The sequence below is a fragment of the Scheffersomyces amazonensis genome (genome assembly GCF_036850825.1).
Source record: "Scheffersomyces amazonensis strain UFMG-HMD-26.3 chromosome Unknown RJT21scaffold_5, whole genome shotgun sequence".
NCBI lineage: Eukaryota > Fungi > Ascomycota > Pichiomycetes > Serinales > Debaryomycetaceae > Scheffersomyces > Scheffersomyces amazonensis.
Genome location: NW_027042745.1, coordinates 461,014 through 479,605, shown reverse-complemented (window position 1 = coordinate 479,605; position 18,592 = coordinate 461,014). Strand labels below are relative to the sequence as shown.

The window sequence follows — 18,592 nt, the reverse complement described above, 5'->3', positions numbered from 1 at the left end:
TTATAAGTCAATATCCTTAAATGAACTCATTAAATTCAAATGGAATTTAGCCCAAATATCAATCTTATTAGTTTCATCAATTATTAATTCATTATAATAATCATTATATAATTGTTTTGCCTTTGAAGTTTCAATAGCTGAATTCTTATTATTAATTATAAGATAATCATATATAGTTATCCATTGTAATAATATTAATTCATCTTTGGATTCAAGTGACCATATCTCTTGACTTCTTAATAATTTAATCTTTGATGGTGATGATGCTTTAATTGAATCACAAAGATTTTGATCAATATTTCTTTTATTACTTGATTTTATACATGGTTTACATGTACCTTGATCTTGTTGTTGTAATTCTAAAATATCATATTCATCATCAGATGAAGTTAATGATGAGAAATTAGATTTCATATCAGAAGATATAGATTTTCTAATGGCACTACTTGAATTTGAATTTATACTATTAATTCCATTAATATTATTATTACCTTGTCCATTACCTCCTTGAAGACTTAATAAACTTGAAGTACTAAATTGAGAAAAGGTTTTTTTCAATCCTACTGAACTTGGATTACTTGATAAATTATCATTAAGATGACTTAATGCACTACCAATTGATCCACCAGGGTGTTTCATTGAAAATTGTCGTTTACGTTTTAATAAATCTTGTTCAATCATTTCCAGTAGAGCTAAAATAGTTGCATCAGCCAAAATTAATGATAAAGTAGTAGAAACAGTTGGAGCCGGTAATCCATGAATTGATTCTTCATTAAGATAATTTGGTAATTCAGTATAAAGTAAACTATTAATTTGAGGATGATTTGATAATTTTGAATTTCTATTACATGTTAATAATATAATAGGTAAATCAGGAGATAAATGAGGTAATAATTGAATTAATTCTGAAGTATTCCCACTAGCTGTTAATAATATAAGACAATCTTTAGATTCATCTATTATACCTAAATCACCATGTAAAGCTTCACTTGGATGTAATTCTGTTGCATGAATAGATAAAGAATTTAATGTAGCAACTAATTTATTAGCAATTTTAAATGATTTACCAATCCCAGATATAACAATTTTACCTCGATTTATTTGATTAGTTTTAAAAAGTATTTGTAAAGATGTCAATAAATTAGTTTGACTAAATTTATCAGTTTGATATTGCAAATAAAGATGATTTACGGCATCACTTTGGTATCGAAGTGTACTTTTAACACTACTAAATGCCTTGGCTGACATATCCTCAAAGTTAGGTCCCATACGGAAATCCATCCTAAAAGATGACTTGCTATCTTATATATAAATGAAGCTCTTGGTAGTCTTGCTGAAGTCCAAAGAATGAAATTTTTCTTAACTTCTATTTTTTTCTTTTGTGGATTCTGCCAGTGCTACTGATGGAATTGATAACTTAATGAGCAGTACTGAACAAGATTAACAATAAGTAAGTAAATAAATAAATAAATGAATAACTAAATATATCAATAAATATATCGGACTAGTTAGAACACCATTAGCTAAACTGGTAGAAAACAGAAAAGAAGAAAAGTTGAAATTAAAAAAAAGCCTAAATGAAAATTAAAATGCTAATCCTAAATAAAATAGCACAAACAGTTACTAATAAAAGTGTACAAAATACAAAATAAGTGTGTGTAATAGACCAACGTAAAGATGTTAAGATACTGATTTGTAATAGGCACAATATATGCAGAATATGATTATGCAGAAATTGGTATTTAGTATTTATATTGTAGTTATTAATTTAGTTACTATAAGTGGGTGCGGAATTTGAATAGCGGTTTTCGGGTTTAAACCAATTCGACCGGATCATTTATACAACTTGAGATAAAATTGCAAATTCTTAAACTTAAATCAAGCGCACGCACGTGATGCGCCACATACCCCAGACCGTAATTCAACATTACAACCAATAGATAAGAAGAATGTTTAACAACAAAACTAGAAGGAGTTAATCGGTAATTAGTCCGAGTTAGATCAAAGCCCATATTATGATTATGTCATTAAGAATTTTTCTTTTTTTTAATCTATCTTGCTAATTTGATTTATACAGTGTTATGTGCTTTGTTATGTTTTACATCGCCCCCTGTTTTACTGTGTAATTGTTTTTTTCTTGGATGTCACTCTTTCAACATAGTCAACGTTTCCTGTAGTATGCAACACATTTAATATTATTTAAGATTATGATATATTTTATACCTCACCGTAATTGCTCATACTACCGAATAATTATTTATTTTTTAATTGACTCAAACTTTTTATAAAATACACTATGTCGTTTCTTTGGATATACAGGAACTTGTTTTTACCAACGCAAGTTATTTTAAATTATATTAAATTAAAATAGGGTATATATACATATATGATGTCATTAATTATGAGGTATAAGAATTGAATTCTATCAATTGATATATCTCGTCGTTAGGGTGTAATCCCTCGTCATTACTAGATAAATATTCAAATTTATAATCATTGACCACTGCATCCTTAGAATTAGAATGTAAATCTCCACTATTACTGGTTGCAGTCGAGGGATTGGTCGATGAAGTGGCATTACTTGGGGTTTGTAATTGTTCAAATAATGATTGGGTAGTAGTAATATTACTAATATAACTTTCATTACTAACTTTAGATTGTAATTCTTCTTGTCTTAAAGTTTCATGATTAGCCATAGTCTTTTCTCTTAACACTTTAAATTGTTTAACTCTTTGTGACCAATTCGATACAAATGATCCTGATAAATTGGCATGCCAAACATTAGCAAATTGATCAGCTATAATAGCCAAATTTCTAATAAAATTAGGTAAATTAGCTTCTGATATAATCTTAAAATGACTAGTAGCAAACATTCCTGGTACTCCATATCTTCTATATGCTTTAACTTTATAATATCTATCACTTGATCTTTGATTATTATATATTTTTTCACTATTAGACCCAAATGAATCTCCAATACTATTCTCAGTACTACCATTATTATCTCTACTTCCGCTAGTACCTTGCATCATTTCCAGATTAAAACTTTCAACAGTTGATGAAGAAATTGTATGAGGTGATATGACAATATTCAAAAAGTTAAATTGTGATTTAATTAAATTGAAATTATATTCCAATCCTGATTCATCATAATAAATATTAACATAATTATTTCCAATATGTCTCTTCTTTAAATCAACAATTCTTTGCTTCTCTTCTTGATCAACATTATTATTATCCAGTTCTAAAAATTTAGGATTATTCATCATGGTAGTAATATGGAAAATTACTTGAGTAGTTGTATCTCTCCAATATCTAGCATAAGCTCCATCAATATCATTTTCTGTATCCAATGATCCAACATATATTTGTAAAGGATTTTGCTTTAATTTAACTAAATCTCCAATCTTATTAAGGAAATTTTGATAACTTCTTGAACCGATTTTATTAGTTAATACTTCAAGTTCAGAAGTTTGTCCATTACCAATATAAATAATTCCAATCTTATGAAATTCTACAGTAGGAATTCTATCTAATACATTTAAAGCTCTTAAAATAATTGAATCTTCAATTATTGGAATTGGTTTAGTATTCATAGCTGATACATCAATATGATCAAATAATTGTAATAAGAAATAATTTGGATTAATAAGATTCATATCTTCGACTTTTTTATTGGATGATTTAGGAGGTTGATAATCATGTTCTAATTTAATCATTAATTTACAAACTCCGGTTGGTCTTCGAACTATTAAATTAGTATCACCATTAGTATAATCTGTATCAATACTAATAACACTATTTCCAACAATCCATCTATTTAGATTAGCTGTTTGACTTACTCTACCTAATTTACCAGGAGCGGTAGAATTAATAATTTTTAATGGTAAATCACTATAAGTAAATCTAATAATAAAATCAAGATATCCAATAGTTTGATCATCTAAATCTTCATTACTTTCATTACATAATATTAAATTCTTTAATATAAATGATGATAATTTCTTTCTATCTTTCATATGAAGTTTTAAAAACCAAGTTGAAAGAACATTATAAGATAATGATAACATATACTGAGATAATATAGGAGTAAATTCTGTTGATTGATTTGAAGGAGTTTGATCTACTTGAGCATCAACTCCATGAGTTTGAAGAATATTTTTACGATCATCTTCATGAGGTACTCTCTTTTTCATATCATTAGCATATTGAATTAATTTAAATGCAATTCCAAAAACTCTTCGGAATTCATCTAAAGTAAAATTTGATGTTAATGATGGTAAATGTACTAAAGATAATAAAAATTCTAAAGTATGAGTACTTGCAAATGCACTTGTAACTCTTGTTTGTAATGTAGTTAATATTACTGATAAATATTTCTTAACTGATAAAGGCATTTCATAACAACATACAGTTAAAATATTTATACATGGTATAGCTGTCTTTTCCCATGATCCTAATCCAATAATTAATGAATTAATTATTTGATCTTCATCATACTTTGAAAAATTATTATGATAACCTAAAATAGGTGTAAGAGTTCTAACCGATGCAACTTGAATATCTGCTCTGGTAATATCTGGAGGTAATTTTATATGATGAGATAAATTTAATGTCAATTGATCACAAATGATATTCTTTAATTTTGAAATTTCTTCTTCATTATGAATAAATAAATCAATATTGGCTAATTGAGAACAGAAATGTGCCCATACAAATGAATAGATTTCCCAATCAACGAATTTTGTCATGATTTCAAGAATTAGATTAAACCATGGAGTCATATCAATTCCCTTAAGAAATGATTCCTTTTCATTTAATGCATAAGGAGTATTGAAATCAGGTCGAGCTATATAAACTCGAGAAGGTTTATCATATAACTTATCGGGTAAATAAGGTACAGTTTCTGGATATACCCATTTATATTGTTTAATTAAATCATTATTAAAAGATGAATCTTCAGTATTTCTTTTAAATGAAACAGCTAACCCAGTCATATCTGATGGTTTAGAAATATAAATCTTTCGATCAGATGTGACTCTAATTCTAATTAAACATTTAGAAACAATCATTAATAAATCAGATTCATTAAATGCAATAGCATATTGAGCCATTTTAATCATAACATTATAACATTCTTGAGCCTTTTCCGGATTATTATTTGATATTGATACTAAGAAAACTCGAGCAATTGCCTTAGCAATTTGAAGGAATAAAAATAATGAAGAAGAAAGTGAATTGGTAGTCCTTTGAGATACTGAACTTAATGATACTAAACTCTTTAATTTATCGGTTTGATTCATACTTACATTAGCACTTGAAAGTTTATTCTCAAGTTGGACAACAAATACATTACATAGTTGTTTAAATCCATTATTTGATGTATGAAGAGCTAAAAAGATAAATAAATTATCAATCAAATAATCAATAATAATTTCATCTCTTTCACCTAAAGATCTTCTTAATATATCAAACATTATATCATAATTAATATCTGATTTTGAAAATATTGAAATAGATATTTCCATACTTTCTTTAATTACTCGAAGACATGCAACTTTTGCTTCGATATTTGATGAATTATAATAAAAATAATTCAATATTTTTAAACAATTATCTTTCCAAAATGGATTTAATAAGGAACATAATCTTTCTTCATTATAAAATTCAAGTACAAATTTAATATTTTCAACCGTTAAATATTTATAATTATGTATGAGGAAATTTATTAATTTATCTTTGGGAGTGGTTAATTCATGATTTTCATAAAGAGATTGTAATGATAAACAAATAGACTTTAAATAACTTTCATCTTGTTCTGAATTAACTCTTAAACCCTTTAAAATATCATACATTGATAAAGTATTAGAATACCATAATTGGAAAGGTAATATCTTTTCAAATGATTCATTAAATTCAATATTAAAATTCTCAAAATAGGATTCCTTAGAGAATAATCTATCGAAATATCTTAAGAATGCTGAATTTAATCGAGGATTATTATGTAAACTAGCATTCCTTATGGCACTATAAATATTTAAATAACATGAATCAATAGATGGTCTATGATCGGCAGCATTAACTATTTGAATTCTTTGTAATATTTCAATGGCTCCAATACATGCTTGAATTATAACATTATCAGACAGTTCTGTCTTATAACATTGTTGAATAGTACTCGTTAAACTTGTTATTAATACAAAAATTGAATCTTCAGTTGATAAACAATCTATACATTCCCATATTCTTTTAGTTAATGATTCATCAAATCCAAATGAATAAATTTTGCAAAAGAATGTCACGACTAATTCAAAGCAATCCGACGGTATACTTCCAAAGAATATAACAGAATGTAAAATATCTACCAAATTAGAAATAATTAATCTATTGGTAGTTGAATTAGATATCATAACTGACTTTCTAATAATATCAGAAACAATTTCTTCATCAAGTATAGTAAAACTATATTTAAGACAATTTTTAACAAATTCAATGGTATTAATTAAAACTTTGAATTCAAAATCTTGCTTTAATAATTTCTCATCATTTATTTGATCTTGTAATCTATAATTGGAAGCAAATTGACTAACCACAGCTAAACTAGATGTTAAGAATACATTAATATTTTTATCTTCATCATAAATACAAAAATCATGAATTTCTCTTCCATCATTAGTTAAAGCTTTAAGGGCTTCAAGAAATAAATCATAATCAGGATCTAATTTATATCCTACTTTCAATTGACAATAAGTCTTAATATCTCGGAAATATCTTAATCTAGTTCCTACGGCATCATCATCATGTTTTATACACAGTAATAATAATTTAAGGGCTGTTCGCCTAACTTGTGACAGCATTCTCACATCACACATATCTCGAGCTAAATACCATACTTCAGGAATTGAAGATATAGAATATTTATCAAGAGATTCTGTTAATTTTGTGGCAGCTGAACATCTAGTAGATAATGAATTTGATTGTAATTGTTGAAATAACTGAGGTAAATCTCCTCCACCTCCAACTACTGTTGCATTAATCAGTACTGGTACATTCTTAGTAGTAGAGGTAGTCGATTTTAATGTCTTAGTAAGAGATTTAAACACACTCCCTAACCCCGATGTGGCAATAGTTGGATGGTGTGTCGACATATTCTATACTATAATTAATATTGACTTATATTATTATTTGACCCATTAACTTACTATTGCTTTATATTTTATAATCAATTGATAAATTTGACCTTTTACTCCAGATTTTTTCATTGTGGTTCGAATTTTTTTTCAGTGATACTTCAGATGACTTTGAAAAATAATTTTACACCCAGTCAGATTTTTCACAGCAATTGGGGGACGATTACCAATTATATAATACAAAGTAATAATAGTAATAATAATAATAATAATAGTAATTATTTATTGTTTATTTATTATATGCAATCTAATACTTAACACCAGTAACGATATATTCTATAGTACAATGGTTTAGAACGTAATACCGCCCGTTCTTCTGCCAATTCTTGTTTTAATGCTTCAATGTCAGTTTCTCTTCTACCACTATCAATATCAATATCTTTAGCTCTAATAAATAAGATCCAATTCTTTCTCCAGATTTTATGACCAACATAGAAGACAATTAATATGACAAATCCTAAATAACCTTCAAAAAATCCTTCGGCATTTGGTGCGTCACCTAATGGGAATAATGATAACCAGAATTGTGCAATAATAACTAAAGTATTTAAAATAACACCAAACCATGATCCAATAACTCCAGTTTGAGATGTGAATGCTAATTCATCAGTATCTCTACCTTGAGATTTTAAAGCTCTTCTAAATCTTATATGGGCAAGACAAATAGATAACCATGTAAAGATAGAACTTAATGCAGAAATTGATAATAACCAGTCAAATACTTGAGCTTGTTTACCACTAGCAGCAATAAAACTTAATAATCCAAATACGTTAGTTATTGTGATAGCAACTAAAGGTCTTCCAGCTCTATCAATATATCCACAAATCTTTGGTGCTAAACCTTGTTCTGCTAATGCGGTCAATGTTCTTGATGTGGCATAAACAGATGATGATCCAACAGAAATAACTGAGATTAAAATAACAGCATTCATAACCGATGGCAACCCTTTAATACCACCATTTTGAATAGCAATAACAAATGGTGAAGCAGTGATATCAACTGAACTGGCACCTAATAATCTATCAGAATTATATGGAACTAAGAATGTAATTAATGTAATAGAAACCATATAAAACATCATGATTCTCCAAAATACTTGTTTAGTTGCTTTAGGTAAAGATTTTCTAGGATTGAATGCTTCAGCTGCTGTAAGTCCCACAAGTTCTGTACCACCAAATGAGAAAGCAGCAGTAACAAAGACTGATGCAACACCTTTAAATCCATTAGCAAATGGGCCAGGAGTATGCCAGTAAAGAGCTCCAACATAATGACCAGTTGGACCACCACCTGCAGCTAAAATAATTGAAACAATGATAAAACCAATGACAGCCAATACTTTTAAAGTTGAAAATACAAATTCTGCTTCTCCATAAGCTCTGACTCCGAATAAATTAATAGATGCAACCACAATATAGAATATTAATACCCAAACATCTGGATTAACATTAGTATTCCAATATTCCATAGTAATTGATCCTGCAACCAATTCCAATGGTAATAAAACTAAGAATTGGAAAAAGTAATTCCAAGCAACTGAGAAACCAACACTTGGATCTATGAATCTACTGGCATAAACATTAAATGATCCACTAATTGGGAATGTAACTGCCAATTCTGCCATAGCTTGAATGGTACATAGTATAGCAGAACCAGTAAGGGCCCATGCGATTAAGACACCAGCTGGACCACCAGTATTTAAGGCACTACCAGTACCAATTAATAACCCGGATCCAATCGAAGATGCAATGGCAATCATTTGTAAATGTCTATTCTTTAACTTTCTCTTTAGCTTTGATTTTGAAGTATTAAGGTTAATTCTTTGAATATCAGTCATTGAGTCTTCATCTTCAATACTATGTAATTTTTCGTATTCAATAGCTGGTTTAAACGAATCCTTAAATGATCTCCATCTACTTTGATTATCGTGACCATTTTCTTCATTATATGGAGATACTGAACTTGATAATGGACTCTTGGCTGAGCTAACACCTTCAGACTCTATAAAGGATGCTTCTTTATCTCTAGGTAGCATTTTAATTATACGGTTATTAAAATTATAAAGTATGGTATATTAACTACAGATTATCTACATTTATAAATATGTCATTATCGTGCTACATTTTTATACGGTTTGAGTCTAATATTGCAGTTAATAATGCCGTGAAAATTTTTTGGCTCATCGGTACATTTTTTATGTGAGCTAACTGTAACGCCGCATCATTTTGGCACGATTTGCAGCAATGGGAGGTGGCAACTTTGACATATTTTTAAAGGTGGAGGTCTGCATCAACTAATGAATCTACCACATTTAAGTTGTTGGGACTATGTTATGGTAATATCCAATATCGTCGGATAAGATTTGTTAAGAAGTTGAAGTTGAAGTAGTAAAGCTATGACTAATTACCTGTAGGGGCGATGTTCGCTAAGGACGTTAGGGGAAAAAATGCCGAACCGAGGCGCATGGAATTAACTCTAACTCTGAAGCTGCAATAGTAGAGAATTGCAATTAAATTAAATTAAAAATATATTAAACGTTATTAAAAGAAATAAAATGAACACTGTAAAAATAAAAATAGAATATTAATAGCTATTATCTAAAGATATTTTCAATAAATTATTTTGTAATTTTTTCAACCATAAATTATATCCATAAAGAAACAAAAACCTCCACCCCAAGTAAATCTTTGAAAGGCTCTTCTAAGAAAAGCTGGTCTAATTGACATAAACATATTCCCACAATTATAACCTTCACTTTCAACACCTATACCCCATTTAATATTTTGTCTAACATTACAACCACCCCAGAAATTCCACCATTTAGTTCTTTCACATGGTAAAACTCTTAATAAATTTTTAGCTAATGGACCCTTTGGTCCATCAATTTGTTTATAACCTGCTACTAACAGATATGTTTGTCTTGGATCTTTTAATGGTAATTGTTTATCACCCCATTGACCTGAATAGGACAACCAATTATGATAGGATAATTCACGACCTATATGCTTTGGATTCCTATTGGTATTACCTGGGTACACATATTGACCATCATAAGTATAGGAAAGATAATTCTTAGTTGGATTCCAAAGAGGACCTCTATCGGTAAAATCTGATAATATTCCATAAGGTAAATCATGAGGATATTGTCCAACACTTGGATAATTAGCATGAGTACCTCTGGCACTGAATATGATTGGATGTTTAGGATTTAATTGATATTTTTCTAAATTATGATAATAAAATCCACCACCTCCTCCATGAGCTGACATCCATACAATGACTGGTTGACCGTTATAAAATCTAACCAATGAATGCTCCCAGTCCCCAACATGATTACCATATGGACCCAGACCCATAACAAAAGGTCCTAAATTAAAGGAATAAAAGTAAAACCAATAAGAGTCTACCCAACCATTTCCTTTATCGACCACAATTAAAGTAGCAGGAGCATCCTTAATCTCTCCATCAATTAAACTTGGTTTATTTTTAATACCAGTGATCCAGTTTGGATCAAGTGAGAAATCTGAATTGGACATAAGATATAATTCATCAGTATCATAAAGTTTGGCTAAATCACCAAATTTCTTAATGTTCATATCTTCTTCAGTACCGGGAACCACGGTACCATTAGGAAATTCTACTCTGAATTCTTTAATATATGATTTAATATCATATGGTAAATATCTTTCTTCACTATAAAGATGGACTAATGGAGCATATTCAATTACATAATCAGGGATTTCACCCTTTTCAAGAGTACGTTCACTCTTTGTTGGTAAACTAATAATAGGAGGTAAATTCTTAAACTTAGTTGAACTCTTTAAGATATTTTGAATTTCTATTTCTCTATCTTCATCATTTTGAACTAGTTGAAGTAATACATTATTCTTAGATGTTTCAAACATTGGTTGAAATTGAAAATTTGGATCAAGTTGTTCTTGTTCATGCTGTTGTTGTTGTTGTTGCTGTTGCTGTTGTTGCTGTGCAGGCGATGCGATGCTTGTCGCTATTAAGCCAGCAACAACCACCAATATTGGATTGAACACATACATAGTGACTGTTCTGATAATGGTTCTATAAGATTCTATGAATGTGTATATGCTATAAATTCATTTATTAGTAAATACTAAAGTTATAATTAAAATAAATAGAAAACGTTGCTAAGTCAGCTATTTGATCTTCCCTCGTCTCGGCTTATATATCCCCAGTTGCATCCTTACTAAAAAATTCCCGCATTAATCCGATCATTTGTTTTCTGTACGTCATTTTGTTGGATGCTTCCATACCGCAATACAAATCTAGAAAAGAACGAGGATACGACATATACGAGTGACAGAAAATCACGAGTTCGCAATAGATGCAAAATGACTTAAATTGTTAATAGGGGTAGTATATGATATAGAATATAAACATTATTATATAGATATAGTTTTAGTTTTAGTTTTAGTTTTAGTTTTAGTTATAATTATAATAATAATAATAATTTGTTGTCTACTCTCTTTCTATCTATCTAAAACACAAAGACTTGATCACCTAATTTACTAACTGGCTTAGCCTTTTGATAACCTAAAGAAACAGCAGCCTTTTTCATAGCACTAATCATTGGTGGTGGTCCACATAATAATAAATTGGTATTTTCTGAAGCCTTTGGTAAGTATTTATCAATAATTTCTGGAGTAACAAAACCAACTGATCCAGTCCAACCTTGTGGAGCTTCATTTAAAACGTAATGAACTTTGAATTGATCGGCATGTTCTTCTTCGAATTTTTCTAATTCAGCTTTTAATAAAATATCATTTTCAGTAACGTTAGCATAAACTAAACTAATCTTAGTCTTATCAGCAGGATTCTTTAAGATGGCAGTAATTATTTGAAACATTGGAGCAAGACCAGTACCACCAGCAATCATACCAAAACTTTCTACCATATTTGGAGTGTAAGTAAAGAATCCCTTTGGTCCTCTAATTTCAACATGTTCACCAACTTTTTTAGATTCTACATGTTTGGAAATATTACCATTTTCATAAGTTTTAATTAATAAATCAAAGTATCCTAATTCATCATCAGTACTAATTGGAGTATAAGATCTAACAACTTCTTTACCATTAATAGTAGCACCAATAGAAATATGTTGTCCGATTGGTAAACCTAATCTATCAGTAGATTTTGGTAAACCAAATCTATAAATAGCAGAATTATGACTGACTCTAGTCTTTTCAATTAATGGGAATTTTTGAAATTGATCAGGTTTTAAAACTGGTTGATTTTTGTTGGCAAGTTTATAATAATATAATGAAATAAATGATCCAATTATAGCTGCAATAGTAGCAAAAATAAATAAAGGATTAGCTTCACCAGAGTCTGACATTTTACTTAATCTAACTTATAATATGCTTTCACCTTTAGAAGAAATTTAACACATAGAAACTGTAACATATATAAACTGGTTAATTGATTCATATGAAAGTTTGTTCTGTCGTGGAACGATTGAAAAATTTCCTAATGCGGCCTGTTACCCGGATTCCCCAATTGAGTAAAATGATCCCATTACCGCTATCGTCTTTTACTATGATATATGATATTTTATGCTTGTGTAGTACTTGAGTTCTTTAAAACTGTAGATGCATATTTCATTAACCCGTTTTAGTAAAATTAAACATTTACTAAAGAGAAGTCATTGACCATTACCATTACTTCTGCGTGTTAGATCAATTATCTGCGATGATCATCACGTATTGCAGTATGAGTTTAAGCCATTTCAATATATTGAAGAATATACAAATGTATACTAAAGTCAATCATAACTCCCTCATCAGTTATTATAGACTATTTTATTTGTCTACTATTCTGGTTCTGAGAGTAATGAAATTAGCATAGTTTACGAATGTAATTTTCCTTGCAGCATTTCGCATGAATTGTTGCAAAATATCATTGTTTATTATACAAGAATAATCTAAATATTTTATTTCATCTATGTCATAATCTATTTTAATCACCATTGACCATCATAATTTCATTCCTCTACTCCTCTACTTCCGCATCTTCTTCACCATCATTATTTACATTCCATTGACAACTAATATCCCATCTTGAACCTTTAGCATTTATACTAACATACTTCACAAATTTTAATACAGAACTGTCTCTTAAAATCAATGTCAAAGAATTCCATTGACATTGATTAGTAAATAAAACACTATCATCACCATTACTCCTATAAATGGCTGGATCATCTTCATCATCATCTTCATCATTACCAGCTGTTGACATACATAACTCATAACCACCAAATTCACCTGATTCCCAATTCTTTGGATTAGTAGCAGTTGGAGTTAAATTTAAAGTTGCTTCTAACAATAATTCTTCATCTTGTTTAGTTGCAAGAATAAAATCTGATCCTGGTCTAAATCTTCTAATCAATACTTGATCTCCAGTAACTACCAATTTACTTATTAATTTCAACCACTTTTTAAAAGCAATAGATTTCAAAAATTTAGCTAATTCAATTAATTTAGTATCTACCAACTTTTCTGATCTTAATATAGAGAAATTAGGGAATTCTTGTGGTCCAACCAGATTAGCAAATCTAATAGAATCAGCAGAGGTAAAGTCCATATCATTGGATTTACCATCAATATATAAGAACCGATGTTTATGTGGTGGTATGGCACATTTCCAAGGTCCTTCAATTTCGGCTGCTTTAGAAGGAGTCTTAACATTCAATTCTTCTTCTCTAATCAACTCACGAAGTTTAGTGGCATATTCATTATTCAAGAAGTTCTTTAATTCTAAGACGGATTCATTAAGGAAACTTTCTGATAATTGTTCAATTAAATCTTCTTTGTTTACATATTCACTATTAAGGAATTTCGTTAAATATTCTAATTCTTCTTGAGTGAATTTGGTGAAATCATCAAATTGTTCATACTGTTTAATTTCAAGACTATTGAAATCATCTCTGATTAATTTAGGAAAGTCAAACTCTTGTAATTCCTTTGATTGTAACAATTGTAAAGTTGACTTACCAACAACTTCTTCTTCTTCTCCTTCAATATATCCATCTTCCCCAGATTGTGGAATATGGAACCAACCTTGAATACTCAATCTTTTTTTATCTTCTCTTACTTCTTCAACATCATGAAATGATAAACCTGGTTGAACATGAAAGAAAGCCATTTGATTGAATTGTGGAGTAAATTTCAGATGATAATCAGTTTGAGGAACATTTGGTACAACAGAATCAAATAATCTTAAAGATCCACCAAATCTTTCATTCCACACTTTATCAGGTTCAGGTAAATATAATATAAAACTAACACGTCTAGATCCAATAACATCATCATGGGTTAATAAATGACATCCTTTAGTATATACATTAATTGACATATCAGTTTTAATACCACTTAATTTACCACAACCAGTAACTTTTGAAACAATATCTCTAAATTGTTGAGAATATATAGCACTTCTTAATTTATATAAAGATGGTAATTTAGATAAATCATTCCAATCTAATCCTGATAAATTAGCTAAATCTCCCGATTGGAAAACTTTATAAATATCAGTTTCTTTCTTAGTAAAAGCAATTTCGTGTAATACTTCATTTCTAACTTGTCTTAAAAGTGTATCATCCACTAATTCTGAGAAATGTCCCCATCTATAAGGTTGACTTTCAGAAATCGTCTTTTTCAAATCATTTTGAAGATCTTCATTAAAGATTTTGGGATTAAAGAATGATGTAATTTCTTCTTTAGTAAATGTTGTATTTAACTTTTTTGAAACTTGTTCACCGTCTCCATTCGGAGACTCTCCTTCTCTTTTAACCATATTTTATCTCTACGTTTATGAATAAAGTAAAGTAAATATAAAAACCTATACGAATTTATATGACTATTATAAATTTTTATTCATATCAGACCATGTTGCAAACACTACTGCAAGATGAGCTTCGGTTACCGGAAAAGGTCGTACGCTTGCACGCTTCGTGTCACGTGAAACTTTTCACAATTTTTTTTTATTTCCGACAAAATTTTTCAGTGGGGGCCCTAAAGAAACTCGACGATTTTTCAGTCGACTTATAATACTTAATAGTTTTTCATTTATTTACTATAATCAATATATAAATTATAAAAATGTCTGTTGAAGAAATCCCACAAGGTGCCGATGTCACCATCATCTCCAAGAATGAAAAGAAAGCCAGAGACTTAATTAAGAAGTTAGGTTTAAAGCAAATCACTGGTATTACTAGAGTTACTTTCAAACAAAGAGGTAACTTAATTTATGCCATTGATCAACCAGATGTTTACAGATCTGCTGCCGGTACTTATGTTGTTTTCGGTGAAGCCAAGGTTGATGACATTAACAAGAGAATTGCCGAAGCTCAAGCTCAACAAGCTGCTGCTGGTGCTCATGATCACGACCATGATCATGATCATGACCATGACCATGACCATGACCACTCTCATGACAAATCTCCTGAAGCTATTACTGCTGATTTACAAAAATTAGCTTTAGACAACGAAAACAAGATTGCTGAAGTCGAAGATGAAGGTGAAGTTGATGAAACTGGTTTAGATCCAAAGGATATTGAAATCATTATTGAACAAACCCAAGTTTCTAGAGCTAAGGCTGTTAAGGCTTTAAAAGCTCATGATGGTGATATGGTCAATGCCATTATGGAATTATCTTCATAAGTCAATTGTGTATAACTAGTTTATTTAATATAAAGAGGTATTTATCACATAGATCTAACTATAATATAATTATTGTAAGGATTCATCCTTGGATTCAATCTTCTCTTTAGGTGATGTATCTGACTCAACTTCGGATTTTTCATTTTCAGCTGTTACTGGATCAGGAACCTCTTTCTTTACATCTTCTGATAAACTCTCATTAATTAAATCTTTTAACTCTGCATCAAGAACTCCATGACCATTTAATGTACCACATTGCATGCACTTAAATTTTATAGCAGATGGGTTATCTGTATGGGGTGGGGCCAAACCGTTATGAGCATAACATTTATAGCAAATCAATGCATATCTATTTTCAACTGCTTCACTGTTATCAGATCCTATAAGTAAATCCAAAATTCTATCTTGGAATGTTCTCTTTGGTGGTGTGGAAGCTACTTTTGGTGGCGGAGGTGTTGATGACTGTATTTGCGATTGTGCGTGAGATTGTGGGGTTTGTTGTGGTAGAGGTTTATTTGGAGTGATATTGATATTCAATTTCTTTAACTGTGTTTCTGATAACTTATTGACATCTATAACTCCTGACCTATTAATTGTAGGATTGTTAGGAATTTGAGTTGGTAAGTTCGATTTTGGTTTTGTACTAAGATTTGATTTAGGTTTGGGTTTGTCCTTCTCATCCCCAAATTTGTCCAATAACTCATTAGTTGTATTGAAGTTTGTAATTCTTTTCAAATCCTCGATCTTTTGCTTATGTTTCTTCTTTAGGTTAATCAATTGATTTGATTTACTATTAATTAAGAATGTATAGAACCAATGAACAATGGTATAGATACCATACCCTACTACTGGATAAAGTAATAAAAATAACAATTGGTGTTTAGTTTGTGAAGTAATAAATAATTGTAAACGATTAATCTTTGTATTACTAATTGTAGTAGGACTAGTAGCATATATATATCCTAAGAATAATATATATGTAGCTGAACAGATTAATAGCACTTTCCGTTTAGAAGAATCACGACCAATTTTTAATCTCAGAATTTGTTGACTTGTAGTAGAAATCTTCTGAGTAATGGAACTGAGTTCTTTCTCAAACTCATTAGGATCAAATCCACTCTTCCGGAATATACTAAACATGATTATCTAATATAAAACAAACTATACAGTAGTGGCACACTAAAATTTATTGCTCCGTGAAATTTATTTGTATACCCTCAGAAAAAATGTACTCGGAGCTAAAAGTCATCGGTAACTTGAAAACGACACGATCACTAAAGTATCGGGCAATAATATATTATTCATTACAATATTGAAATTGAAATTCTATTGAAGTTTAAGATAAAGATTTAGTAGAAGTAATAGCAGGTTACTATGACTTATACTATAGGAGATCGAAAGATCACTTTAGAACATGACTTATCTGAATCTGATATACAACTTCTACTAGCACATTCAAAATTATTTAAATATTGTCTTAATATGGTTACATTTAAATATCTTATAAATTTAAAGAAAATTGTCCATCTTTATGGAGATGTAATAACTATATATTCAACATTACTTAGTAAAATTCCAAATTATGATGATATAACTTTAATGAGTATAAATTCTAAAATTAGTATACTACAACTTGAAAATAATTTAAGTAAGATATTAGGTGTCACAACTAGTGTAAATAATACTATAACAACGACTACTACAATAAAGGGAGGTAATTGGGAAGATAAAGAATATGAAAATAATGTTAAAAAATTCACAGTAATAATATTAGAATCAACTATAGATACATTTGCATTAATTCTTAAAACATTACGATGTGTTGAAGTATTCTTTTCATCATATAGTAATCTTAAAAAATTATTAGTACCATTTTTATTAAATCAAACTATTTCAATTAATGATTCTTTACGTAAAGCCCTTTATTTATTTAAATTAACCACAATTGCAGATGATATTGTGGCTATAAAGGAATTAACACCTCCAATATTAAAACAATTAAAGAAAATTGAAAAAATTACTACTGGAATTGAACGAGAATCAGCCATACTTTTATTTGCATTTAAAGCTTTTAATGATACTTTAAAGAAATATACTTCAGTATTAATTGGTAAAGCAATACTTAAAAGAGAAATACCAAGAAATCAATGTGAATTAATAAATAGAAGAGAAGTATGTCTTCAAGCTGCTGAACATGTAGTAAGTATACCATTAACTGAAGATCAAGTTGAAGGATTTTTATTTAAGAATATAAAGGCTTATCTATATTATGGAATTGCAACTTTATCACTTATTATGGCATTATTATTATTCAGACTTTTCAAACTTTTATTTGGTCCAGAAACCAATTAAATATTTATTTATTTATTGTATTTATCTATAGAAATGTAAAATAGCATACCCATGCATAATGAATATAAAATATGAAATAAACTATATATAATAAACATATTGTATAAGTCCTAAGTATAGGTTATGTAGTGTTATATACCTGTGTTCTAAAAATCATTGAAATGGTGACTATACTGGCAAGGAAATGTTGTTTTCAGTACAATACTTGACCGTAAGATCCTTTGCAGTCTTTAACAATCGACTAAGTGGAATCCATTTGATCTCTCCATCGATAAATTTAACTTCAAAGGGTGTAACCTACTAGGTTATCAAAGAACCGGTTATTATGCTGCAACTTTTTATCTTAATTCACTGCGATC

The 18,592-nt window shown here is 29.3% G+C and overlaps 9 protein-coding genes across 9 annotated transcripts; 2 read left to right on the top strand and 7 right to left on the bottom strand. All coding sequences in view use genetic code 12, as the record gives it.

Annotated features, from left to right (window-relative positions):
* RJT21DRAFT_3167 (uncharacterized protein) lies at positions 1-1,248 on the bottom strand (the record flags this gene model as incomplete). Its single annotated transcript, XM_064884137.1, has 1 exon — positions 1-1,248. The coding sequence occupies one exon, from the start codon at positions 1,246-1,248 to the stop codon at positions 1-3; it is 1,248 nt and encodes a 415-aa protein (XP_064737232.1).
* Positions 1,249-2,205: 957 nt separating this feature from the next.
* TSC2 (Tsc2p) lies at positions 2,206-7,339 on the bottom strand. The gene has a single exon (XM_064884672.1). The coding sequence runs from the start codon at positions 7,146-7,148 to the stop codon at positions 2,400-2,402; it is 4,749 nt and encodes a 1,582-aa protein (XP_064737231.1). The 5' UTR covers positions 7,149-7,339; the 3' UTR covers positions 2,206-2,399.
* A 4-nt stretch (positions 7,340-7,343) lies between these two features.
* GAP5 (Gap5p) lies at positions 7,344-9,327 on the bottom strand. The gene has a single exon (XM_064882178.1). It carries the CDS (start codon positions 9,221-9,223, stop codon positions 7,445-7,447), a length of 1,779 nt encoding a protein of 592 aa, XP_064737230.1. The 5' UTR covers positions 9,224-9,327; the 3' UTR covers positions 7,344-7,444.
* A 494-nt stretch (positions 9,328-9,821) lies between these two features.
* Positions 9,822-11,093, bottom strand: RJT21DRAFT_131100 (uncharacterized protein; the record flags this gene model as incomplete). The annotated part of the gene is made up of 1 exon (XM_064883038.1): positions 9,822-11,093. One exon carries the CDS (start codon positions 11,091-11,093, stop codon positions 9,822-9,824), a length of 1,272 nt encoding a protein of 423 aa, XP_064737229.1.
* A 439-nt stretch (positions 11,094-11,532) lies between these two features.
* CBR1 (Cbr1p) lies at positions 11,533-12,733 on the bottom strand. Its single transcript, XM_064884675.1, has one exon. The coding sequence runs from the start codon at positions 12,554-12,556 to the stop codon at positions 11,699-11,701; it is 858 nt and encodes a 285-aa protein (XP_064737228.1). The 5' UTR covers positions 12,557-12,733; the 3' UTR covers positions 11,533-11,698.
* A 349-nt stretch (positions 12,734-13,082) lies between these two features.
* On the bottom strand, positions 13,083-15,098 carry OFD1 (oxidative DNA demethylase). Its single transcript, XM_064885735.1, has one exon. The coding sequence runs from the start codon at positions 15,013-15,015 to the stop codon at positions 13,210-13,212; it is 1,806 nt and encodes a 601-aa protein (XP_064737227.1). The 5' UTR covers positions 15,016-15,098; the 3' UTR covers positions 13,083-13,209.
* A 153-nt stretch (positions 15,099-15,251) lies between these two features.
* EGD2 (Egd2p) lies at positions 15,252-15,915 on the top strand. The gene has a single exon (XM_064884671.1). It carries the CDS (start codon positions 15,321-15,323, stop codon positions 15,879-15,881), a length of 561 nt encoding a protein of 186 aa, XP_064737226.1. The 5' UTR covers positions 15,252-15,320; the 3' UTR covers positions 15,882-15,915.
* On the bottom strand, positions 15,916-17,123 carry RJT21DRAFT_46191 (uncharacterized protein). The gene has a single exon (XM_064884670.1). The coding sequence runs from the start codon at positions 17,019-17,021 to the stop codon at positions 15,951-15,953; it is 1,071 nt and encodes a 356-aa protein (XP_064737225.1). The 5' UTR covers positions 17,022-17,123; the 3' UTR covers positions 15,916-15,950.
* Positions 17,124-17,149: 26 nt separating this feature from the next.
* Positions 17,150-18,315, top strand: RJT21DRAFT_121686 (uncharacterized protein). The gene has a single exon (XM_064882177.1). The coding sequence runs from the start codon at positions 17,256-17,258 to the stop codon at positions 18,231-18,233; it is 978 nt and encodes a 325-aa protein (XP_064737224.1). The 5' UTR covers positions 17,150-17,255; the 3' UTR covers positions 18,234-18,315.
* The last annotated feature ends 277 nt before the right edge of the window (positions 18,316-18,592 follow it).